This window comes from Pelecanus crispus, chromosome 3, assembly GCF_030463565.1.
Source record: "Pelecanus crispus isolate bPelCri1 chromosome 3, bPelCri1.pri, whole genome shotgun sequence".
Classification (NCBI taxonomy): Eukaryota; Metazoa; Chordata; class Aves; order Pelecaniformes; family Pelecanidae; genus Pelecanus; species Pelecanus crispus.
The window spans coordinates 130,529,548-130,556,014 of NC_134645.1; the positions used below are offsets into that span (position 1 = coordinate 130,529,548).

General features: G+C 41.7%; 1 protein-coding gene across 3 annotated transcripts in view; it reads left to right on the plus strand.

Annotated features, from left to right (window-relative positions):
* INTS9 (integrator complex subunit 9) overlaps positions 1–26,467 on the plus strand; it is a 77,637-nt gene that overhangs the window by 34,773 nt on the left and 16,397 nt on the right. For all 3 annotated transcript variants that reach the window (XM_075707006.1, XM_075707007.1, XM_075707008.1), the window contains 5 exons: positions 4,573–4,753; positions 7,214–7,274; positions 16,904–17,075; positions 23,106–23,230; positions 25,483–25,650. In XM_075707006.1, the coding sequence (XP_075563121.1) occupies positions 4,573–4,753; positions 7,214–7,274; positions 16,904–17,075; positions 23,106–23,230; positions 25,483–25,650 (707 nt within the window). The remainder of the gene's footprint in view (positions 1–4,572; positions 4,754–7,213; positions 7,275–16,903; positions 17,076–23,105; positions 23,231–25,482; positions 25,651–26,467) is intronic.

Here is a 26,467-nt window from a genome sequence, read left to right on the forward strand (position 1 = left end):
CTGTTGTGGGATGTACAAGGGTTTGTTTATATGAAAAGATGTGTTACAGGGTCGGGATGGTTCCTTGTACTGTAAATACCTATTAATAGAGGGTGTTTTGGCATTTTATAAGAATGGTAATTATGGGTTATACCAAAGATCCTCTCTGCCACCATCCTGGTTCCAAGAAGGGCCATGAGCAGATGCCTAGAGGACAGTAGAAGAACAGGGTGAAATGATAGGATACTTTCCCCTCATAATCTCATAGCCTTCAAGTAGTTTTATTTCAGGAATTTCCTGAATCAGACATGGCTTTTGTGTCGTTAGTGATGTTCAGTGGATTTCTCTTCCAGGAACTCCTTCAACCTCCCCTTGAAGCTGTGTTAATTCTCAACACCTGTGACTTCCTTGCCTAAGTGATGCGTGTGTTTATATGTGTGTGTGTATTGCGATCTGTGTTTGCATTGTTTTTAAGCATTGTTAATTTTATTACCCTGTGAGCTGTGGCAGATAAGCTTTGGTGATCTTGTGCTAGATCCAGCTGTGCTGCCCTTCTCTGTCCCTTCTGGACCTTTATGGGGGTTACTGTCCCCCTGACAGATGGTACCATGATCACATCCTATCATCTTACCTTAAACCACCAAGGAAGCAAGTCTGAGCTTTAGTTAGACTTTGTACTGGAGAGGCCGAGGAGTGGTACGTGTTGCCCTGCTGCCAGCTCTGCTGCAAATGTGCTCTAGCAAGCACCTTGGCAGTCACTCATGTCTTGAACTGCAACAGCTGTATGCTAAGTAAACAAGAGTAAGACTGTTGTTAATTAAAATCCTTTTAAAAATTAAACAAAGTCTTAGAGATGTAGCTTGGGCCGAAGCAAAATCCCAAAGATGAACGTATATAAATAAATGGGTTACATATGTAGGTACAGGTGGGTGTTCATCTGGACAAGTTGTTCTGGTTTACAGAAACATTCTGAACTATTCTGAGAGTTTTGCAGAAGGTCTTCAAGCCAGCTTCTATCTCGAATGAGACAAACTCGGAGAAATTAGAAAATTATTAAAGACCAAAGGAAGATATATGCTTAAAATAATACCATGGTAAGAATCTGGAATTTGAGTGGTATTTGCCAAAAAAGAGCAACCTGAGGAAATTAAATAATTCTACGAATAATGCAGTGGTAGGCTGTCTTTTACATGGTGCCAGCAGTATTTACACATCTACCCAACATCAGGAGAAGAAAACAGTGAATCATTTTTCTTTCAAATGTGTAAAACAGTCCAAAAAGTGATAGATTACTGGGAAAAGCAATGGAGTGGGCAAGCTGAGCACAATAGTTTTTATATATTTTTCCCATTTCCAAAATGTTCAGGGGACTTCACAAGAAGCTTAGAACACGCGAGGTAAAAACTGTAAAGCAGACACTGGAAATTTACCAAAAATGTGTGTCATGAGGTAACAGCGTGTTCGTGAGTAAGTGTTGTGAGGCAGAGAAATGGAAGTGTGAAAATTTCACCTTGATCTCTGTTTTCATCCCAGCACGTAGAGTTGTAGACGCTGATTCCCATTATTACCAAGTCACATGCATGATTTCCTCTCCGCATTGTGTGTGCAGCACTGAAACCATGCTTTGTCACGTCTCCAAGTTCCTCTCAGTTTAGCCCAAACCCCTTTTTTCTGTGCTCCGCACTGCAGCACCAGCACTCTGCAGCTCAAGAAAAGCAATTGTATTTTTACATTGCCTTGGGCATCATCAGCAAAATTGCCAGGCTGGCTGTAGGGGCAGTTTGTGATATTTTGTGTGCGTGTGCAGTCGTGCCTCCGTGTGTGTGCGCGTGTGTGTTTATATAAAGCAGAAAAGAGCACAGTTTGCTTTTTAGGTGCCAACTTGACCTTGTGGTGGCAGCTGTTCGAAAAGCAAGTATCTTATTGTGAGTTGTAAATTGAACAACTTGTTATGCAGCTACTAAAGGAGACTAAATTTGAAATGCCAAGATTATTATACAACTTTTATCAAGAGAGTGCATCCATCAGTCACCGAGATAAATTGGGCTTTAAACAGCTTTCGAATATACGTGTCCTCTTACTGACAACTATAGAAAGTTGCCGTAGTGGTGCAGGGAGCCAGATTGGACCTGCTGCTTGCATGGAAAGCAATATGCTTGTAAAGGTTTTCATCTCTGTTTTGCAGAAGCTGGGAGGTAATTCTTAGTCCTCTATGGAACGGCTTAAGAGCACCTTCAAGAAGTAGTGCCCAGCTGTGCTGACCACAGCACATACAAATAAACTTGCACTGAGGAACTGAATAGTGTATTCTAAACCAGAAGGTTGTCACGCAGAGCCTTGTCAGCGGTGGGGTAGCCGTGTTGCTGTCCTTCCCTGTCCTGGGGAATAGGACTATCCACCAGGCCAGTTTCAAAGGTGCATCACTGTGCTGCCAGGAACATGAGGTTCAAGGGGCCAGCACCCCTGGGTCCCTGGGCTAGTGGGTAGGGGCAGCGGGCTGGAAGAGTGCTCCACTCCCTGGATTGTGATTTTATATTAATTATTGGTAACCAGCTCTGTAGTTTTCCTAGGAACAGAAACTCAAGTTGGCGTCTGCTCCAAGACCTTACCCTCCGTTAGTTTCTCTGTGGCCCCAGGAATCTTGAACTTCTGGTTGTTTTCAACAGAAAACGCTTGAGGTTCCCATAGCGAACGAATGGCTGTGGGGAAGAGACAGCTGTGAATTCAAACTCTAAGGCTTAGGAATGAAACCCACATTTTTCATGGCCTGGACAAATTCTTTAACCAGCCCATCATTAGATGAAAGCTCTTCCTCCAGCCTCTTCAAAGGGAGGAGTGAGCCATTCGTTTTAACCAGGTGGAGCTGGTTGGTGCCTGAGTGAAGGAAGAAGGAAGCCATTTCACGGTGACACGCACCTTGGTGTTTCAGCCAGTACCTTCGTTCAGAGCAGAGCGCGAGCTGCAGACATACCCCTTTCCTTAGCATTTTCCACTGATCGCTAATGTGCCCTGTGCTCCGCATCCCCTGTCTCTGGCCCATGCAGCATTCCTGTAGCTGTGGATATAGGTACTTACCTTTCCTCTCTGCAGAATTTTTGGGTGCATAATGAATGAAGCAATGCAAATTCTGGTCCTGGAGCCAGAGGCTTAACTTTCAGCCCCCAGATGGCTTTGAAAATGTTCTTAATCTCCTCATTCCTCTCTTCACATCCTGTTTACAGATGGGATAGTTTAGACTTACCCATGTAAGAGGGATAATATAACACGTTGCTGGGATGTTTTGTAACATCTCAGGTTCTAGACAAACGTGACGTATTGCTATTCGTATTCACAAATATTTTAATGGTATAGTTTTTATGTGACCTGGAGAAAACCTAGGCAATAAATCCACTACACTGCAGTTACAACTCTGGTATAGAAGGTGTCTTTGACTGCCAGTGTTGTTGAGAGCAGCGTGTAATAGGCACTGACTGCTAAAAGGAGTCAAGCACCTAAATGCGTGTGAAAAATCCTACTACAGAGTCTGTGCATTTCCCTAGACTCCGTAAAACCTTTAAACATTCAGCCATAAAAATCTTCCTCAAACGTGTGGGTGGGGCAAAAGGACCCTTAATGTGCTAAATCTGTACCCTATCAAAGCTTGTCAATAAATGGAAGCCAAGGAAGTGATTATGGCGGGATGTAATATATGCATTTTCAGGCTCTTTCACAGCTTTTTGTGTAATGCCTTGATGCATAATGTTACTGCTGCTGCACTGCAATTAACATCAGTAGATGGTTTTACCCCATGACCACAGATGAAATCCTAGTGAGGCAGCAATTGCTCAGTGAGCTGGACAAAGTATTTCCACTTTCCCATAAGGCACAGGATTTTTGTAATTCGTTCTGCCAAAAGAACAAAATGTTTGCTCTGTGCTTGCTTTTGCTGTTGTCCTCAGATCTGTCTCAATTACAGAGTAAACCTATTTTCCTTTTTTTCTTTTCCTCATTTTTCTCTAGTCCCATGCTGTCTACAATTCATAGAGGTTTTAAATTGTTCTTGTTATATTGAAAGGACAGAAATATTTAGAGTTTTTAAGGAGAAACTCCCCCAGTCCCTTCTAGCTTCGAGGGCCGTTTGAAATAACCACAACTTCAGCCATTCATCTAGGGCACTGAAAACTGAGTACGGAACAGTTTACCACGTGTAGTGCTTTCAGCTGCGGCCTGCGAACCCTTGTCCTTCCCCTCTGTTGGACAGCTAATAGATGGAGCAGGGTTTATTTTGACGGTAAGGTGTTTTGTGTCACTCATTTATCCTGATGTGCCAGTGCAAGACCGCCCTCTCGTGTCAGGAGTTTTGCATGTGCTCAGTCTGTTATGTGCCCCCCGCTAGTGGAGCACAATCATTTGCTCCGCTAAGCCTGGAGAAGGCAGTAAATAAATGTATTTAATGATTAGAAGTGTTCCTCCCAATTCATATGCATAATGTGTTCTGCTAATTCTTGCAATAGCTTCTTTCTATACCTTGTGTAATATTTGGATTAAAGGAATTCCATTAAAAAGTTTAAATATCAGCCCTGTTAATTGATTTTTACTTTCTCTCTGCCTTAGCTATGACTGTCCGGAATGGAGGAAATGTGCTGGTTCCCTGTTACCCCTCTGGAGTAATATACGATCTGCTGGAGTGCCTGTATCAGGTTATTGACTCTGCTGGACTCTCCAATGTCCCTTTTTATTTCATCTCACCTGTTGCCAACAGCTCCCTTGAGTTCTCCCAGATCTTTGCGGAATGGTAGGTGTTAAAGGGCTGCTTCATCAGCCTCAATTCACACACTCAGCTATGGTAAATAGATACATGCAGGTTATCTCTACTTGACATATTCTATGTACTCGATTAGAATTGTGAACACGTTTCTTGAGTCACAAGGGGGTGTGTGCATGTGTAAGTAGATGTTCTGTAATTAGGGAAGCATCATTTCCTATAGAACATAAAAGCTCAAATAATCTGTCCTATTGGTACTTGCACTTAGGATTAGATGATGTACCTGACTTGAGTGAATTTTAGCTGTGCCTGTTTGCACGTCTTATCCAGTGCTCCCAAAACTATACTATGGGCTCCCTGTACAAGCAAAATAGTTTTTTCAGGCTTAATTTTGCTGAGCCATCAATGTATTTTTGTGGCAAAAAAAGGCCAACAGCATCCTGGGCTGCATTAGGCAGAGCACTGCCAGCAGGTCAGGCAAGGTGATCCTTTTCTGCTCAGCACTGGTGATGATACCTGGAGGGTGCTGTGTCTCGTTCTGGGCTCCCCAGTACAAGAAGGGTATGGGCTTACTGGAGTGAGGCCAGCACAGGGCCACAAAGATGAGCTTTCAGATGAGGAAAGGCTGAGAGCTGGGACTCTTCAGCCTGGAGAACAGAAGGCTCGAGGGGATCTTGTCAATGTGTATACCTGATGGGAGGAAATGAGGGAGCCAGACTATTCTCAGTAGTGCACTGACAGGATAAGAGGCACAAATTAAAACACATGAAATTTCATCTGAACAAAAGAAACGCACTTCTTTATTGTGAGGGTGGTCAAACACTGGAGCAGGTTGTGCAGAGAAGTTGTGGAGTAGAGACTGCATCTATGGAGACACCAAAACCCAACTGGATGCAGTCCTGAATGACCTGCTCTAGCTGACAATGCTTGAGCAGGGGGTCGCACTAGATGAGCTCAAGAGGTCCCTTCCAACCTCAACCATTCTGTGATTCTGAGCCATGGAAAGAAGAACCCAACCACTTGTGACTGCTCCTAAATTCTTACAAACAGAGAGGTGCTCTAGATTATTAAAGAGAGTAAGTTAGCTTTTCTTTCCTTTCTTCCAGACTTTTTTAAGTCTGGAGTTCAGGAAAGGAAAGAGAGGTCCTGGAAATCTTAGATGAATTGATCCCTCAGGAGAATTGTAAAGAGGAATGAAATCTGGTGGATTTTAATCACATTACTTTCAGCAAAAGTAGGACAATCAAGCCTTGGTGTCCTGGCCAAACTTCAGTGTACTTACCAGGGTGTGTTGACTCATATAGTTTATAGTTAAACAATTGTTTGGTTTGTACTTGCATGGTGATTTCAGTTCAGTAGCAGCTGAAGTGGTAGCTCCATAGTTTTTGGGTTAGATGCTGCTGTCAAAGTAGCAGGAATGTTACGTGTGCCAGTTGGGTCATTTTGTCTGCTGTGTCTAGCTGGCACAATTCAGAAACCCAAGTGTTCATACACCATGGTTTTGGATTCTACTTTGCTGTAGTGGCTTATATTCAAAAGTCAAAACCAACATTAGCTAATCTCCAAACACTTACCTGTAAGGTAAATGTTTTGCTTAGGTAGAAATGGAGGCGGAGGTTGAACATCTGTAAAATAGAGGTTTGGGGTCAGAACTGGGGTTGAAATTCAGGGATTCCAGCCTTCCAATTCTACTATATAGTCAGCTAAAAGAAATGTCCTGCTCTTAGTACGTCTTAGACTTTATAAAATTTAGTTTGATCCAGGCTTATTGCTTTATGATAAAGTGAAGACAGTATGAGACGGGTAGTGTTTCCCAGAAAAAGCCACCAGGACAGTGTCACTACAGATAATTGTAATGTCACACAGGCCTCTGACAAATACCTTTTTTTAACTTCTGTAACAGGATGAATCAGGAGTCTGGCTAGAGCTAATCATCAACTTTCAATATTTATGTTTTAAAAATAAAAGATCGATGTAAAATAGCAGGTAACAGTGAGCATTATGCCATGGTAAGAGGCACTTTACCAACATTGTAGCTGCAATACTAAAATGCATAGGGGAATTAGATTATAACGAACAAAATGACCAAGTCATTGCTGAGAAGTGGGATGAGGCAATTGGAATTTTTCTGTTGACAGGTGATTTGGCTTTGCAAGAACTGCTGAGGTCCGGACTACGAAATGATGCGGATGTTGAGTTACAAATTTGTCTTCAACAGCAAAGGAGTTCTGTTACATAGTGTGTACAGAATTACTTCAGCTGTTTTGCACTTTTTCTAAGTGATCTTGCTATGACTGAGTTGCCATGTCCTGTAGGTGTTGGTCCTCTAAGCAGAAAGACTGGAAGTAAGAAAACAAATTGGTGATTTTGCATCTGATGCCACAGATATGAAATGGCTTTCCCCAGAAGAAATTTAACAGTAGATGGCAGCAGATACTGCAGGATGTTCCACAGCTCTCTAACCCAGCTTATTTTCCTTTTCTTTTAAAGGTTGTGTCATAACAAACAAACAAAGGTATATCTTCCAGAACCTCCTTTTCCCCATGCTGAGGTAAGTAAACCATGGTCTTGGTGTTTGCTAAGATCACAGAGTGAGTGGGTTTCTGGAACACAGTCCTGTGTGGCTGCTGTTTTTCTGATGAACGCTTCTACAGCTATTTAATAGTTTTGTGTCATTATTCATACAAGGTTGGTTGTTTTTTTTTTTTTCCTTTGCTTTCTGTGATTAATTTAGGAGTGTGGGGGAGGAATGAATGATGGTGTTCCCTCAACTCAAAAATTATCATGATGTTTATTTCAGCATATAACTTACATATGCTCGCCTGTTTTACTTCTTCCCCCGCAGAAGGCTATCTGGCGTACACATGGTTGAATGTTTGCTCTTATCAGACTGCAACCACGAATATTCCCTTTGTCCAAGCAGTTTATTTCAAAGTCTGTAAAATTAAGAGCTTGTTATCAGAGACCACTTAGTCATCCCAACTCCTACCTCCCTAGCTGAAATAGGCACCATGTTGTCTGCTGCAGGAGAAATGGTATCTTGAAAGAGAGGTTTGATATAAAAAAGTTAAAGCCTGCAGCAGAGAGCTGTCGTTGGCAATTTTAAATGAAATTACTTGAGCTAGCATCTCAGTGAAGCAAAGAAGGATAAGGTTCCTATCTTTGGGGGGGATCTCCCTGCAACATATGTTGAGGGGATCTTCCCTGCAACAGAATAATAATTTGAAGGGAAGTTTTAGCCAACCAGACCTTAAATAGATGTGGTATAACTCATGCCTTCAGAGGTATCTCGTATATCAAGAAAGGAAATCTCTTACTTTCTCCACTGGGAACAGGTAGGTTTCCCACTGAAGTAAATGCGAGGCAGGCTGGGAAAGGAACAAGTGGGACTGAGAAATCATTTTGGCTAAATCCTACTCCTGTGACACAGTGAGCCATTTGGGGCATGCAGTTTCAGAAAACTGGCTCTTTTAGTTCCTGTGGTCAAAACTGTTCAATGAGGTGTGCATAGTGGCCATTGCATGTTTAAGAGTCCAGAGATTAAATGCTTTTTCAGGCACTGTTTTTTTTTTTTTCCTCTGAGATAGTCCAGGGACTTTTTCTGGAAATTGCCATTGCCCATCCTATCTATCATCTGTAGGTGCTTCAAAGGCATTGTTGGAAGTAGGGTCTGACCAAAAGTCCTCACTCTTTCCAGGTGCTTGAATGCATTTCAAGCAGGATGTGCAGTGAATTATGTATAATCTGTTACCAAGAATAATGCAGACTGCAGGGCAAGCCACCTATTCACCACTTTTTTTGTAACCAAAAAACTCATTCACACCAATAAATCAATTCCAAAGCCTGACCTCTGAGTACAAGACTGTAGCCATGCCGCTGGCTATGCTTTCTAATTTCCCCTGTATCTCTGCTTTCTGGGGTGTCCTTGTTGATCCACAGTGTCATTGGTTTCACTGACAGCCTATATTCTACAAAAGACGTTGCTTCAAAATTTTAGTTCACAATATGCACTGGAACTGGCAGGTGTAAGTGAAAGCCCTTCCAAAAATGAGAAGCCAAACATGCAGCTGTCAAAGACTGGATTAATTAACCCATCTTATATGATGGGTCTTTGTGTTTATAGAGCGATAACTGTGTCCTCTAATTTTTAGGACATTTTATATTCTCCAGAGGCCTGTGGATAATGAGATTTTGCCAAGTTATTGTTTAGCTGTTAAGACATTCCTCTGTGCTTCATGTGTAGATCAAGGTAATTATCTAGGAAAGGACTCACAGCAATGGATAACAGATCACTTTCCTTATGACAAAGCACAGTGCGCAGAGGGAGTAATGTACCTGTTACAGGTACAGGCCTTGGTTGACAAGGCCAAGTCATACAGGTTATGACCCACAAAGCTAGGGACATTTAATCATGAGATGCACAAACAGCTTTATCTAGACCCATGGATATCATTGATAGGAAGCCATTCTTAGGCTTCTTACATTTTTGCCTAAGGATTGCCTGTGTTAAATGACACAATATACTGTGTACGCACATCCTTGTGGCTCCCAAACTATGAAATGGCTGTAGCCTTTAGGCATTTCAGCGCTGAGCTGCCATCTGAAGCAAGCACTGCACATTTCACAGTAAGTGAAATACAGCTAAGATTGCGTGTTTGGGTGTTCACTTACAGCTGCTGTATAAACACTGGAAAGTGGAGTAAACACTGGGAAGTGGAGTAACTGCACTACCTCCACCCCATGATGGGCTAAATGGGTCTCTTCATTGCAAATTCCTGATACATACTGGCTGTTTTGCAAAACCAGTTTGTATGGTGGGAGGCAGCAGCCCTAGGCATATGGCAACGCTCTTTCAAAAGCCTGGCTTAACAGCAAAACCAAAACAAAGTAATACCCAGGCAAAGAAAGTCTGAGGCTGCTATTTCATTTAGTGCTTTTCCTAGGGTCATAAATCACTGAAGTTTAGACACGCTTGAGAACACCAGATCAGATTGCTCCGTTCTGTTCTGTAAGATGCCTGGTTTGGTTTAGTTTGGTTTTGAACAATCAAAGCATATGGAGGTTTATATAGATGGCTGACATGTCAGACAGCCATGGTCACCAACGCAGCTCCTAGATGTCCGTGTCAGGTACCCAGTGCTCAGCACATGCCTTTGATTCCTTGTTGCTGTCCTCTGAGGGACAGCTACTGTCATCCTTTTACTCCAATAATTCTCAGCTGTTTTGGGCTGCATTCCAGTTTTAGAATCATAGAATCATGGAATCATAGAAAAGAATCACAGAATCATAGAATCGTTTAGGTTGGAAAAGACCTTTAAGATCATCCAGTCCAACCGTTAACCTAGCACTACCAAGTCCACCACTAAACCAATTCAGGGCAGAGGAAGAATTTCATGTTTCCTGGCTTGGTGGCTGGATTATTTTTTCATTAAAGTAAAAACTAGGAATCATTAAGGTTGGAAAGGACCTCTAAGATCATCAGTCCCACTGTCAACCCAACACCCCCATGCCCACTAAACCATGTCCCAAAGTGCCACGTCTACCCATTTTTTGAACACTTCCAGGGCTGGGGACTCCACCACCTCTCTGGGCAGCCTGTTCCAATACTTGACCACTCTTTCACTAAAGAAATTTCTCCTAATATCCACTCTAAACCTCCCCTGACGCAGCTTGAGGCCATTTCCTCTCATCCTATCGCTTGTTCCTTGGGAGAAGAGACCAACCCCCACCTTACTACAACCTCCTTTCAGGCAGTTGTAGAGAGCAATAAGGTCTCCCCTCAGCCTTCTCTTCTCCAGACTGAACAACCCCAGCTCCCTCAGCCATAGTAGAGTTACAGAATCATAGAATTGTTTAGGTTGGAAAAGACCTTTAAGATCATCCAGTCCAACCATTAACCTAACACTTTAGTGGTACCTACAGCTGGTTATGGTTTAATGCTGTCATACTGTTTCCAAGGCATGGGAGAGGAGCAGGGATTCTTTTTCTTCTATCAAATACAGAGCTGGAACTAACAGTGTAAGCAGAAGGAGGGCAAAATCTTGCAGCTGACACTGTCTATGTAACTCATATAATGTGAAACATCTATATAACCTCTTTTCAGTAGAATCTTTAACAAATGCATTATTTATTCCCTGGCAGAAACCCTTTCATGCCTGTGCAAAGAGTATCCACAGTAGGCTCAGCTACTATGATGTTTTGGTGTAATTTTACCAAGCAAAAAGGTCTCAATACAGACCTGGCCTGAATAACCTGTCCACGGCCGTACCATCAGTCTAGGAGGGACCAAGGACTTGGGCTTGAGGCTTCCAGGTACTAAGTTAGAGCCTTAGTCAGCAGCCAGCCTTTTTGTCTTAGGTAAACACTCTCTTTCTAAATCGGTGACTCCACAACCTCACAATCAGGAGCTCTGCTTACTAGCGCTTAAGGGGATTTTTAATGAGTATCAGAAATGGACATCGAATGGTCGTTTCTATTGGATAGGTTGTTAGTGGAGAATTGCGTTACTTTTTTCAAAGTAATGGTAGGCTTGTGCAATGTAAACTATATGGAAATTGCCCATCATGAAAAGATGTGCTTAGCTGCTCAATTGTTGGAAGAAAATAGGGAATTACTGAGACATGCCTCTTAGTTATTAGCAAGCATTAATAACATGCCTGGCATGATACATCAGAAAGGGATGGGCCAGGAAATAAGCTTCTAATTATCTACGGAACGAGTCCAGCCCAGCATGCTGTCTGGTCCTGAAATTCAATGTTCCTGTTAGCTGTATAAACAGCAAGATTTAAAAACAAACAAGGCAAAAAAATCCTGCAAATTGTTGATGTAGTCTCTTGCAGCAATGAGTTTCAGTGATGCCTGATGCATAGTATAAAAGAGCATTTACTTCCTTTAATCAGTTATGATTGTGTTTTGCATTTCACTTAACTATCCCTTTATTATTTTTACAAGAGGATAAAGTATCTTCATCTCCTCTACTGTTTTTATTTCGTCTTACTCTTCTCTCTATACTAAGTTGTTTGAAGCTTTTTCATTCTCTTTGCATGGAAATTCTCCAGGTTTATGATTTATGTTACCTGTTTTGAACGCATTCCTTGTTCTGCTGTGCTGAATAAAACCAGACACACTGTTCAACTCTGCAGAGAGCCCAAAACACTTCTACTCCCTCCCTGTTACTTCTGCTTTAATGTAGTAGTAGGTGTTCATCATATCTCCTCCCGCACAATCACTGCGTACAATTTATTGTGCTTTGGGGTGGCAATTTGTTTCCTAACATCCCATCCGAGTGAACAGGGAATATACTTTCCCTCTGTTAAGAGCAAGGAATGTGGGCTAAAGTGCTTCAGGCTTGTAGGGATGGATTTGGACATCAATTCCTACTAAAGTTAATATGAGTGGAGTGTCCAGATTCTTGCACAAGCTTTTGAAGTCTCATCTGCAGCCTTTTAGCAGTGCACAAGCTAAAAGAGCTTCTTTTTAAAGGCATTTCTCTGTGATCACTGGGGTGAGAGTTGCTGTAGCTCTGTTGGAGGGAGTTAGGATCTGGAGCAGGACTGCTGTACGTTCCAGCCAGCGATTTCTCAGGAGGAAAACTGGGGAAGTGGAGTAGAGAAACAGTCAGTTAGGGAAGGGATGGATCGTTCTGTGAGTGGCTCTCCCCTACACTTAAACAAAAGTGGTGATTCAGTTTTTCACCAGCACTTATTGTGATGGGGAAGAGAGGAGAAGGAGCTCAAGGTGACGTAACGTTGGAAGCTTCTGCAAAGCTAAAAACTGGAGTTCCCAAGTGTTTGTGACTACAGCAGGTTGGCCGAGGGAGGTGGTGGCTTTCACTTCCAAGGCATTGTATCAGTTATATTCTAGGATCAACTGTCTAAATAGGGTTAGATTTAAGCTCCACAATGCCTAGCTGAAATGCTGTGAAGCGTAAATCAGTAATTTGTTTTGTTTAGAAGTGTTATTCTGGTATCCCAGAACCAGCTTGTGGTGTTTCACCAAATTCCTTGTGCACATGGGAATCCTAACACAGCCACAGCTGAAGAATTAGCCACCTCCCCAACCATTTCAACAGGACTGCATGCTCTGCACCATCCCTTTTGTGGAGGTAGAGGCTTTATAAATGAATTGTTGGATCGTTCTAGCAAGGCTTTCACTCCTTTTCTTTTCTGCTCGATCTTTACATAGACGATTTCAGGCTATAAGATAACTGAATCCGGACTTCTCTAAATGTCCGCAACAGAAAAATTTGAGAGGTAATTTATATTGATCGGTATTTGCTAGTGGAGGAAGAATTTGGATTTGCTGTCCTCTTATTAAGGATCCTGTTAGCAACATCTAAGAGAAATGGCTAGGAAAAGCCTCTTTTTCTGACTGAAAATAGCCAGGGTGGGAGTAATATTGATTCTGTGGTCTTAAATACTAGCATTTGTCTTCTTCATCTTTGCTTCCCTCCTCCATATACCAGTTCCTGCGTAACACATTCAAAGCAATAAATACCTGGAACCAGGTGATTGTATAGTATCATGTTTTGTCTTACAGTATTATATAGAATTAGGCCTGTTAGTGTGGGTCTTATGAAGGGAGTGAGGGAGGTGAAGTAATAAATGCATCACTCATTCACTGATAAGAACCACATCTGTTCAAAATTCTGGATACAGAACACACACACAAACACACACAGAGTAAATAGCAGTGTATTTTGGCTCACTTCAATAAAGGGTGCACAAAGGCTCTGGAGATTTATCCTGTTTATAGCAGCAGTTGCTGACCCTGTAAATCAAGTCTACTGCTTTAAAGGGAAGCATAACTATTTGGGATTTAAAAAAAACCCACAGCTCTCCTCAAGTCTCGGTTCAGTACTTTACTATCCTCTATCTCTTAAGCTTTCAGTCGATAAGGGTTCTTTCTGTAGAAAGATGCTCCGAATGTTGCTTCTGGTTTCCAGAAATCAGTCCCATTTTGAAAATCTTGGTTGGCTAAATGCCAGGCGTTGGTTTTGGCACAGGCTTGGTGCAGGTTGGAGACCTGAACGTGCCACAGTAATGACTGTTGTGCTTATACAACCCATCGCATCTGTAGATACAAAAGACCTGTACAAATCATTACAGATTTAGTCCCCTTAATGATTTGTGAAATTTTGTTGGACCTGTTTTGCAAGTTCAGCTCCATATATTTTGGATTGGGTAATTAGAAGAGACTTTGCTCTAGACACTAAAATCTACCAGCTGCTTTATCGCTGGAGTGAGTAGAATGCCTCTAACCTTGTTTTTGTAGCCTTTCACCCCTACTACGTCCAGCTGTGAGAATCAGAGATTGTGAGCTAAGGTATGGAGCTTCAGTAGACTTACCATAAAAGATCTTCCAAGATTTTAAAAAAAAAAAAAAAAAAAAAAGATGAAAAAAAGATCACCACACCTCAGGACATGGTGCTGAGGATTCAATGTGTGTCCCTTTTCCCTCCTGAGTTAGCACCCCAGTTAGAAGCAGTGCACCCCAGTGTTATGCTAGATGTTTTGTTGCTGGAAAAAAAAATTAAAAAGAATGACACACACAAAACCCAAGGTCCTGAAAACTGGATTAGAAATCCTGTGTCTCTCTACAAAGGAAGGGATCTGAAGCTGCCATAATGTTTTGGAGAGGTTACAGCTTTTATGTTATAAGCAATGAACATTTGTATAAGTGGAGCAGTGCAGTAGGCTGTTGAGAACGCTTTTGCACGTAAGAGTGCTGCTCTCAATCTTAGCAAAGATTGGAGTGCTACTGTATACAAATATATATATAATGCTAAGGAACCTGTGGAATAGGATGCTGGAAGAACAGTTTGTGATTTTCAGAAGTGTGTTACATAAATGCTAGCTGTAGAAATGTCTTTCACTTAGCTATCTTCTGATCCCTGACAAAGTTTTGCCCTGGAATGTCACATATCCCATTTAATATTTGAAGTAGAAATAGTCCCCTTCTTCCAGTTTACCCAGTTGAAACTGCTTTTGCAACTTCAGTTTTGAGGCTTTTGGCTTCCCTCAAAAAAACAAGGAAGAAGCTTCATGGGGCCATTTCCTACCCATTCTTTTAAGTGCCAGTTTTTTATGGCATCAAATTTGTTTTGCGCATTGTCTGCTGAACTGCAGTTTTTATTACTGAAGCTAAGTTTAGAGTCTAAATACTGCACTCCAGATGTGTTAAACACAAATCTTTACTAGTCTTAATTGCAGAAATGTTTTCAAGATTTAGTGCGTATTAACTGCCAGAGCAGTTATTGGATGGTTTTTTCAAATTTCCCTCCTGAAGATCTGATACTACGAGTAAGCTCGTAGCCCTAGCTACTTCCTCCATGATCCAAGGATCCACATGGAAATAACAGGCTGTGCCCACCTACAGTTTCCATCTTACGTCAAACCCCAGTCCCATCCCATTCCAGCCATCCAGGTATTGCACAGCAGTTTTAAACAGGACGTGTGGGAAGTCAGATGCAAAATCACAGGAAAATATTTGCTGTTGGGAACTTGAAGGAGACCAAACTCAAGGAAGCAAAGGAGAAAGATAAATATTGCCATCTACGTGCAGCCAACTTTCTGTTGTTGAAAGGGTATTGAGGGTAAGTTTGTACATTGCCCATTCTAGCACCAAAGCATATCTTTAGGTGGTGACACCTAGAAGTTGAGTAGGGTTGGTACTTCTGTTCAGTGATGTTAAATTCAATTAAGAACCTAATTGTGTACTAACCTTAAGTTCTGAAGTGCTTTGTTGGGCATAAGTTGTTACGAGGCTTAAAGGCACATCAGAATTCTCAGCTTTCTGTTCATTTCCATGTAGGCATGCTATCTTGAGTTAGATCTACCATGGTTAAAAGTAACAAATAAAAGAGAATCTGGAAAGATGAATTACAGCTTTATGAGACCAGGAGGTTGCTTATCAGAATGTTCTTTCTTAGTTCCTCTTTAGAAAATCAAATACGTTACAATGAAAAAGAATGTCCTGAGTGGGTTTTCTGCTAGAAAGGCATGATGCATACATCACGTTATGACACGTAGTGAAGAGCATGCTGTTTGCTAATTAGTGGTATCGTCTGGGGTTCCACAGCACAACAGCTGCAGAAACGTGTTGCTGAACCCTGCGTACATGAATTCTGTATTTTGAGCAATGTTGCAACGCCTGGCAGCAGACAGCAATGTATGGAGAGATCTTTGATGAGCAGTCCCGCCTCCTTTAAAAACTGGCTGACAAAGGAAGTACCATTCCCCCCTTTCACACTCACTTCCGTGTATGTTCTTAGTTGTTCAGTGTGTGATTTGGTTGTGTTAAATTGCATACTTTTTAAGAAAAATGTATTTACAGTTATTTTCAGGCTGGGGATGGAAGCATATACCTGCCACGAAAATACTTGCAAAATATTGCATGGAAGCGCTTAGCAGACTAGTCTATTAAATTGCTTTTGAAATTGAACATTGCTTTACAGATCAGAAAACAGTGGCAGGAGAAATAAAGGCAAATTCTTCTTCAAAAAGTGCCTTGATAAATAAACTTCCCCATCTTAGTAAAGAAATCCCTTCCTTGCATAGTTGATTACACTCTGTTTGCCAGCTCTAGTGACAAATACTTCTTACTGCTCTTAGTTCGTTGTTGTTACTAGTTTCAGCGATAGTTAAGGAAGGGCAAGTCAGTCTGTTCTTTCATATGTTTTTTCAGAGGACTTGACTTTGTGCGAACCCAGTGTACCACCGAAACTCATTGCAACATACTGCTGAAGGCAAAATTGCCTGGTACAACTGTGATGCAAGAAAACCAGGTTAACGTCAGTGCCCAGAGCTCTTTGTAGACATGGCAAATAGGAAAAAGTAGCTTATTTTGAATTTGGCAGCTGAGCACTCTGCTCGCTCCAGGAAACTCTAAGCAGGGAGTGTTTGAAAGAGTTTCCGCTCAGTTACCATACTGCTGGTACCAAAAAAGTGAGAGCAAGGGCTTGAAGGCACCTGGCCCCATACTCTGGCTTCCTTTTCGTAACATTTAGGACAGTCATGACCGAATTTGTTGGAAAATCAAGGGGGTATGCAGGAATGGACTCCGTGATGAGTTAGAAATAAAATGTAGAATATTTATAATGTCATGTAAATAAACACACTGAAATACAGAGCGCAGAGGCGTGAAAACTTTGTAATGTCTGGATTTTTGTTTTTATTTCAGCTCATTCAGACAAACAAATTGAAGCATTATCCCAGCATCCATGGAGACTTCAGCAATGACTTCAAGCAGCCATGTGTCGTGTTTACTGGACACCCCTCTCTTAGATTTGGGGATGTGGTTCATTTCATGGAGTTATGGGGAAAATCTAGCTTGAACACTGTTATATTCACAGGTGAGTAAAACGCAGTTATCATTATCAAATTAACAGTAAGTTGTGCGCTCTGGTTAAATGTGGCCACATCCTAGGGGCTTTACTCATTTGTTCTGGGGCAGAAGTTTCTGACTTCAGTAGGAGCTCATTTAAATTAAGACCACAGGATTGACTGTGGGGGCAAATGTAATTATTGTGCCATTTAATTCATTTTAGCCCTGCAGAGCCAACCTTTGCCACGCAGAGTCCATTCCTGCCATTTCTAAGCAAAATCTTTGTTATGCACAGCAGTAAAATGCCTACAGGAAATTAATTTTTGGATTAAAAGCAGCTGGCTGCAAGTTAAAGCCAGGCAAGACCTAATTGATGCTGGTCAGAAAGGAGAAACACTTCTCCATATTCCACTGGAATCACAAACCTTTCCTCATCTCTTCTCCTGCCCTTTCATCAAAACCTCAGGCAACCAGACAGTCTGTTTCTAAAGATGTTTCTGTCATCTCTGCTCTTTCAGAAGTGTGTACCCCGTACAGACCTGGCAGTTGTGATCTATGCCATTGCTGCCTTGTGGCTAAGCTTTTTTTTCGGATGCTTTTTGGCTGACAGACACATTTGTATCTGAAGCTGAAGGTACAGCTCTAGCTAATACCCTGGGGAGCTGTTTCCTTTCTCAATGACTCAGGCTGCCAGGACTACAACAGGTCTTTTAAGTTCCTCCACTTCTCCCAGTCTGCTTCTAGTGTTGACCCTACTTTTAATGGATTTAACGAATCAAGCCGCAGAATGAGCTATGGTCTGAGAGCCACAGGGCAGCTGTGTCCTGGGACCATGCCAATCATTAACAGCAAGACAAAGTATTTGAGAGAGAACATGAAGCTTTTGTGCAATCTAGCAAAGGGGATATTGTCCAGAGTTTGATCTCCTTTAAAAATACTTCAAGGCCTTCCCTCAAACTGATGTTCTGTCCAGGTGCCTCCTCTTTATACCTGATGTGTCATCCAAACAGAACCCTACAGTGGGCACTCTTCAGATATGAGAGGGGAAATAATCCTTTAGGCCATTGCTACTTATTTTATGTATAACGAGCTCTGGTATAATTGGGAAATGTGTTATATCTAACGTAGCCAGATAAAAAAGGTGTGGATTTTGGACTAGGACAAAGTAGGTAGAAATGGGGAGGAAAACATGGAATAACTGATCAAACCTACTCCCACAGCAAGGGCATGATGGAGTCCCACTGTTAAGCTTATTTTCCTCCTCTTTTTAGTGAGTAGAACTGCTGGAAAGTGCATAATCTTTCCTTCTTTGTTTTTTTAACTATAGACTTGAGGCAAGTCCCTTTGATTCTTTCACAATATTGGTACCAAAATGTGTCACAGTATTGTGATACTGTTAAGACAATTTGGAAAGATTTAAAGAATTATGTAATTATGCCTATTGCAAGGGGAAGGAAGATACAAAGGGGTTCCTGCTGAGCAGGTAAGACACTTAAATCTAGGCTGTGTTTATGCTGGGAAATGGTTCATGGTACCACAGCACTAACGTCATAGCTGTTACAGTACCCATCTCTCCTGCCCTTTGAGGTAGTTTTAGGAGGTATGCCCTAATTACAGTAATTGGTAGAATTGCAATATAGATATGCATTATCTTGGAAATAGTGAATTCTACTCCAGCTGGGGCTTCAATTAAAACCAGAGTGTGTACACCCTGTGCTGGGGTGTGCAGAGGAAATCAGTGGCATTAATCACGTTCTGAATGTCCTACCCACCATCAGTGAGGGTGTCAGAAACTGGCCTTTAATCACAAGAACTCTTATTCTGTGCCTTCTTGTAGGGAAAGGGAATTGACCTTTCAGTATTAAAGTGTAATCCTTCTGTGAAGTGAGGAAATAGAGCAGCCTTCTATTAGAACGTGGCCCTGGCAAGTTGTTAAGGCATCCGAATGGCGATCATAACAACCTGTGGGTACATTAGGTCATGATGTTTGAGATTCATTCCCAGTTTATACTTCAAATGAAACTCCAGTTGAGATCTGCTTTGGTTGTGGTGACCTTGGAGTGCACAGTGATTCCAGATGCTTGTGGTGGTTTGTTTCCTAAATTTATCTATCTGTGGCTTTTGGACTGCAGTTTCTGTCTCTGTCTGTAGGTATATCCACTCAGCAGAATGTTGCTAACTCCTTATGACTTGTCTCAGCTGGAACAAAGACTTCTATGTCTACAGAAATGCCTAGCAGATTAAATTCTTCTGTTCTTAGTAACTCCAGTGGAAATCTGAAGCACCTCCATTGATGCCCAGGATTTGTATTATTTAATTGTCTAGCTTCTCCTGTTTTAAGATAAAATCTCCTGTAGTTATGAAAGAAATTTGGTCCATTGAAGCACTATGTGATAGGAGGTGATGTTCTAGCTTTTCCTGTGAAAGATTTGTAGTTTCTAGTAATTAGGACCTTTAAACTACAGGCCGTACAGTATTGTTAATGATGACACTGCTTGTTCAGTCCACGGGAGCTAGGTAGTCTCCACCTTTCCAATTTGTATTGTAAAAAACATCTACGAGAGAATATAGACTAACACAGCAGCTGCAGCCAATACACAGGACACCAGCTGTGAGTGAGCTGTAGTGCTGCTCTGCTTCCTTGTGTCATCTGCAAATGTAACCGCTGAAGGAGTATTGAATAGATTATTGATTAAAAAAATTGAATACCACTAAGCCACAAAGAAATCGTAGAAGAAAACACGGTAGAAAGAAGTCTGCTTCTTGCTTCCTCTCTGATAACAACATTGCTTTAAAAACTAACTCCCTAGGAGATCTTAAAAACAGCTCATGCATGCCACATTAGTGCTGTACAGTGGAAGCTTTTATAACTCATTGTCACACGGTAGTAAATCAGGTGTCTTGGTGGAAAAGCTAAAGACCTGTAATTCTGTCAGAAAATGTCAATATGTGTCCTTGACAGGCACTGTCTTCCATCAGACAGGTGACTTCTGGTTTTTTGATACTTTCAAAACAGCTATTCCTGTATGTCACACAAGTTCACCATGAGACTAGCTCAAGTTATGTTTTTCACATGTTCTAAATCTTCAAAGTCCTGTGTTAGAATTTCTTCATTAGAATTTCTCACTTTTCCAAGGCTACTTACATTCTTACTAGTTGTTCAGAGAGACCGTAGAATGGATGCCATTTTGGATTCTTAGGTCAAAAGAATCCACGTCTGTAAATCATCTGAGCCTAGTGATTCAAAAATCCTTAGTCTGAATAGGTGCTGCTTCGTGGCATTCTCAGACACAAGCAGTCAAATCTCCGTGTCATCCACAACACCAGATGGGATGGAAAAGCTCTCTTCTGATAACTTTTTAAACTTACTATTTGCAATTTCATTGTATATCTCTAGCAGACGACCTGTGCCTGACTCAAGTTTTCTGGTTTTCCCTGATGAGTTTTAAAATGTTTAGCCTAGCAAAGAGGAGGCTGAGGGGAGACCTTATTGCTCTCTACAACTACCTGAAAGGAGGTTGTAGCGAGGTGGGGGTTGGTCTCTTCTCCCAAGTAACTAGCGATAGGACGAGAGGAAATGGCCTCAAGCTGCATCAGGGGAGGTTTAGATTGGATATTAGGAGAAATTTCTTCATGGAAAGAGTGGTCAAGCATTGGAACAGGCTGCCCAGAGAGGTGGGGGAGTCCCCATCCCTGGAGGGGCTCAAAAAATGGGTAGACGTGGCACTTGGGGACATGGTTTAGTGGGCATGGGGGTGTTGGGTTGACAGTGGGACTGATGATCTTAGAGGTCCTTTCCAACCTTAATGATTCTATTCTAGTTTTACTTTCATGAAAAAATAACCCACCCACCAAGCCAGGAAACATGAAATTAATTCTTCCTCTGCCCTGAATTGGTTTAGTGTTGGACTTGGTAGTGTTAGGTTAATGGTTGGCCTGGATGACCAGCCTGATTAGCTCAGTTGGTTAGAGCATGGTGTTAATAATGCCAAGGTCATGGGTTCAATCCCTGCTCACTGCAGGGGGGGGGTGGGCTAGATGACCTCTCAAGGTCTCTTCCAACCCAAAGCATTCTATGATCTTAAATGTCTTTTCCAACCTAAACGATTCTATGATTCTGTGATTCTACGTCTTCTGATTTAACCATAATTGACCACACTGATCATTCTTCAACTGGCTACCTTCACAGTATTCTTATTTCTAAACTTCTATTCATTGCTATTAAACTTAACTGCCATTAACTCCCATTTTTTACATTGATATTTTTAGGCTTTGTTTCATTGCCACTAACACATCTGCTTTTAACTAGCATGGCCTTTTGCCCAGTATAATTTTTATTTCATGTTTGTGGATTTATGGCTTTTTGGGCATCTAGCAAGATGTTCTTGTACAACTATCATTTTTTGTTAATATTTCTCACTTTGATGTTCCCAGGCAGTTATTCTGACAATTGCTTTAAATTTAGGAAAATTATCCCTTTGACAGTTCCAAACGTATGTATCATTGGCTGATGCTATATTCTGTTCTCACAGGGTAAATATAACCACATCATGATCACTGGTACTTAGCCAGCAGCAGATTTTTAGGCTAGCAATTAACTTGTCTTTATCAGTAGAATGAGGCCCAGTAGTGAGTGTCGGATGCCATGCTGGGTGCTGAACTTCCTATGGTAAAGTTTTAAGGACATTATTTTTTTGCTGTCTAGATGAGAAACCCAGTCAGTGCTCTCCTCAGGGTGGTGTAAGAACATAGAAGATGGCTGTCTAAATCTAGACTGAAGACTCTGCATTTAAGTTTCCTTTAAGCTCATCCTTTTACACAGCCTGAGCAGATACCAGAGAAATACCTCATACTGTTTCCTGGCAAGGCTTGGTGGTTTGCAACTGCACTTCACTCTGCAGGTTGTCCTTCAAGGCCCTGTGGTTCAGAATAGTCTAGCAGATAAGTCTTTCATGCATCCCCTTCTCTTTTTCTCATTCTGTACTCACCAAACTAATACCAGTTTTTCTTTCTCTAGCATTCCCTTTATGCACTCTATCCCACAATTATCAGGTAGATAGTGATGGCGTAAGCCTTTCCACATCATTAGTTGGTGGCCCCCAGAACCAAGTGGCTACATGTATCTTACAGTGTGTCACCTATGAGACCTACATTTTTCATTCATCAGAAAAATAGTGGTTTTCTGTAGTATTCTCAATGTTGTATTACTCTCTGTGTGAGTAAAAGCCCATTCAGTGCATGACTTTTCCCTGGCCAACCTCTAATCTGATTTTTAAAAGTCAATAATAAGAGTACAAAGGGAAGTTGAGAATTGCTAGGTCTAATAAAGATACCAACTAATAAAGTTATCACAGCCTGTCTCTCCTTCTGGGTAGCCCCTACCGCAAGCAACCTTCACTTCATTCTGGCCTGAACTAGAACTGTTCTGCTGGCATAACTGTAAAAAGCCCAATTGCCTGTCCCTTCAACAGGAGGGCTTCCTACAGGTCGTCTTGGGTTATATTAAAATTTGGACCCTTTTTTTTCCACCAGTCTAAACCTGGCGCTTAGTTTGAAAAAAGAAATATATATATATACACACACTGTAAGGAAAAAGAGGAGTTGGGAGGTAATGTGTCTGCAGCAGAGGACATTGGTACACATTTATCAAGATACGATCTTTATGCTGTATTTTTGCCATAGTGAAAAACAAGCTGACATTTGGGTTACCTTATGATACCGAAGATGTATACATCTTGCCTTCTTTTACAGGATCTGATTAAAAATAAGAGATGATGTTTTTGTCTTGATTAAATTTGTTATAAAAATCATGCAATAATGTGTTCAAATGAAATAGTATTGCTCTGTTGCTTGATTAAGGTAAGACTAATTGTGGGCATAATTTTCATCAAATTAACTGAAAATAACAGGTGGGGGAAGGAAGAAGGGAAGAGATATCTATAACAGAATTAACATTGCTGAACAACAGCTTGTCTCGACTAGGATGTGGAATCAGAGGGGAATTGGGCCATCTTTGTTCTTAATAGGCATTCAGTATTTTCAACATTTCTGTTTTCAGAACCCGATTTCTCTTATCTGGATGCCCTGGCTCCTTATCAACCTTTGGCGATGAAATGTGTTTACTGTCCCATTGACACAAGACTGAATTTTATTCAGGTGTCCAAATTACTCAAAGAAGTCCAGGTAATGAATTTTCTGTTGCCTTTTCTTACGTTTCTTCACACACCTGAAATAAATAGGTCAGTTATGAACGGCTGTTAACATTAAACAATGGCAAAATCAAGAAAACAGCCAGATCCTTTTTTCCATGAGAGAGCACACAGCATTGAGCTCTCCTTTATCATCCTGCTCCAAAATCAATATGGCATGACTGCCAAGCTCTGCATAGAGTGGCTGGAAGATTCCTAAAAGCTTAGAGCACAGAGCAAATGGTGTGTACATTCTTTTCCTCCTTTTTAGGTGTATATATAGGCATAATAACTTTTTCCCTTATTCTTTTTCTTGTTTGTATGGATAAGCCTGGCTGTGTCTACTGCAGTCTTAATGTAAAGGGTACACAAGTGCTGAGTATCCTCAGCACCCTCAACTTTAACCATCTGCCCAGGTGGCCAAGAAGGCCAACAGCATCCTGGCTTGTGTCAGGGGTAGTGTGGCCAGCAGGAGCAGGGCAGGGATCGTCCCCCTGTACTCGGCGCTGGTGAGGCCGCACCTGGAATGCTGTGTCCAGTTTTGGGCCCCTCACTTCAAGAAGGACATTGGGGTGCTGGGGCGTGTCCAGAGAAGGGCAACAAAGCTGGGGAAGGGTCTGGAGCACAGGGCTGATGGGGAGCGGCTGAGGGAGCTGGGGGTGTTCAGTCTGGAGAAGAGGAGGCTGAGGGGAGACCTTATCGCTCTCTACAACTACCTGAAAGGAGGTTGTAGCGAGGTGGGGGTTGGTCTCTTCTCCCAAGTAACTGGCGATAGGACGAGAGGAAATGGCCTCAAGCTGCATCAGGGGAGGTTTAGATTGGATATTAGGAGAAATTTCTTCATGGAAAGAGTGGTCAAGCATTGGAACAGGCTGCCCAGAGAGGTGGGGGAGTCCCCATCCCTGGAGGGGCTCAAAAAATGGGTAGACGTGGCACTTGGGGACATGGTTTAGTGGGCATGAAGGTGTTGGGTTGACGGTTGGACTGATGATCTTAGAAGTCCTTTCCAACCTTAATGATTCTATTCTAGTTTTACTTTCATTAAAAAATAATCCAGCCCCCAAGCCAAGAAACATGAAATTAATTCTTTCTCTGCCCTTAACTGGTTTAGTGTTGGACTTGGTAGTGTTAGGTTAATGGTTGGAGTGGATGATCTTAAAGGTCTTTTCCAACCTAAACGATTATATGATTCTGTGATCTCCTCTGCTTTTTATCCTGAAGTTGATACTTGCTTTGGTCCTGGCACTGCTGTTCTGGAGTTTCACTCTTACGGTTCTTCCAAATCCAGTGCTTTCCTTACTGCATTTGCAAAATCCAGACTTCTTCTGTCTAGGAGTCTGTCCGTTCATGGAGTCTCTGCTTTTCTCCCTTGACTCTTTTTGGCTTTAGTGGCCTCTCCTTGTCCATCCAATTTGTTTCTACTGGAATTTGCTTTCTGACTCATGACATAATTAAAATAATGCCCAGGTTTTTTTCCTGGCTGAGCTTTTCCCTTTGTTCTATCTTCAACTCGTTGAACACAAAAATACATATTCTTCCAAACCTCTTAACAATGTCTGGATCATTTTATCTCACTGTTCTGTGGCCTGCCTTGTCACTGCACACCTGATAGCAATTGCCATTGCCTGGTTTTCTGACAAGCATCTTCTTCCATGTTACTACTGAAGTATAATGCTGTTTCCAAAACAGTTTGCAGAAACGCTGTCTTGTCCTTGGGCTTCCTTAAATCCTGCAGTGATCCTTGTGGCAACCAGCCTGTTTATGCTTTGTTAATATATTGCTGACAGGTCATGAAAATTCAGAGTTGCTTATTTTGCTAATGTTTTTGCAGCCTTGCATATTGATACGTCTGCCATGCCATTTTGTGATGGTCTCCACCACTACTGTCATTTGCTTCCAATTACGATGACAAGGATTTGGAAAAAACAGCTATTGAATATTCTTCTTTTTTCTCTTCTTATGGCAGCTAACATGACTGCTGATATTGAAGTGGTGATTAAAGACACAACTTTAGGCCTTGTTACTCTGGACACTGTTGTATACAAAGCAAAGACTGCCTGCTCCTTGAACAGTTTGTTCCAATACTGACTGGATCTTCTGCATTGCATCTTTCGGATGTTGTTTTCATACAAATAAATTAGCTTGCTAACAACAATCTGCAAACCTCCTTATGGCGGTGATTACTGTTGTAGGGCAGCACACAGAATAAACCAAATGTTTTTGTAAGGCACCACTCTTCTTTTCCAGCCTCTCCACGTAGTTTGCCCGGAGCAGTACACTCAACCACCACCCACCCAGTCTCATCGCACAGATCTGATGATAGACTGCCAGCCTCCGCCGATGTCCTACCGCAGAGCAGAGGTGCTGACTCTTCCGTACAAGCGGCGCTATGAGAAGATTGAAATCATGCCAGAAGTGAGTAACAAAAGTGGGGAAAAAGGTGGTGGCTTCTTGCTCATACAGCCAAATTCAAGCTACTGCTTCAGTAGCCCCTTTGCTAAAGATACCTTGTGGCTGTGATTCACTGTTGACTATGATCACGTAAAGCACTTTCTATCAAATGGAGGGCTAAGAAAGAAGCATTTCTTAGAGAGAATTTCACTGTGTGGACTAATGGGAATTGAAAAAACCATTGTGGGCAAGCAAAACATATGTTCAGGTTAATTGTCCTTTGCAAGGATATATCACATCTCAAAATACAGAACAAAGGGCAAATCTTTGCTAGCCAGTCACCTCCAGTTTAAATACGAGTAAATTGAGGCACTGCAGTTTTAATTAGTGGCCAAGGGCCATGGAAAGGATCCAAAGAATCTGAGAGTCAGTAGCCAGGAGCTGTCTTTCTTCTTCCCAAGCTGTACCTGCCGTGAGAAATACCCTTTCCCTTGAGGAGCAGTATTCAGTCATATGTTAAAGGCGTAGTAGTGAAACAGCGTATTTGTATTATAACAGTTTCAATAAATGGTTAATTCCTACAGACTGCTGAAGTCCAACAGGTTAATGGGTTGCTTGTAGCCATCTATAATGTGGACTACTTATGCCTGCAACATCTGTTAATGATTTATCAACTCCATAAATCAAATATAAATGTACCCATAATACAAAGGGTGACCCATATTCTAACAGACACGATCTTAAAATATTTTTTTGACAATCCAATCAGCACAAATGTGTCCTTGGATCAAAGGTGACAGTGGCTTTTTACAAGCAGGCATTACTGCCCTTTGGAAACTGT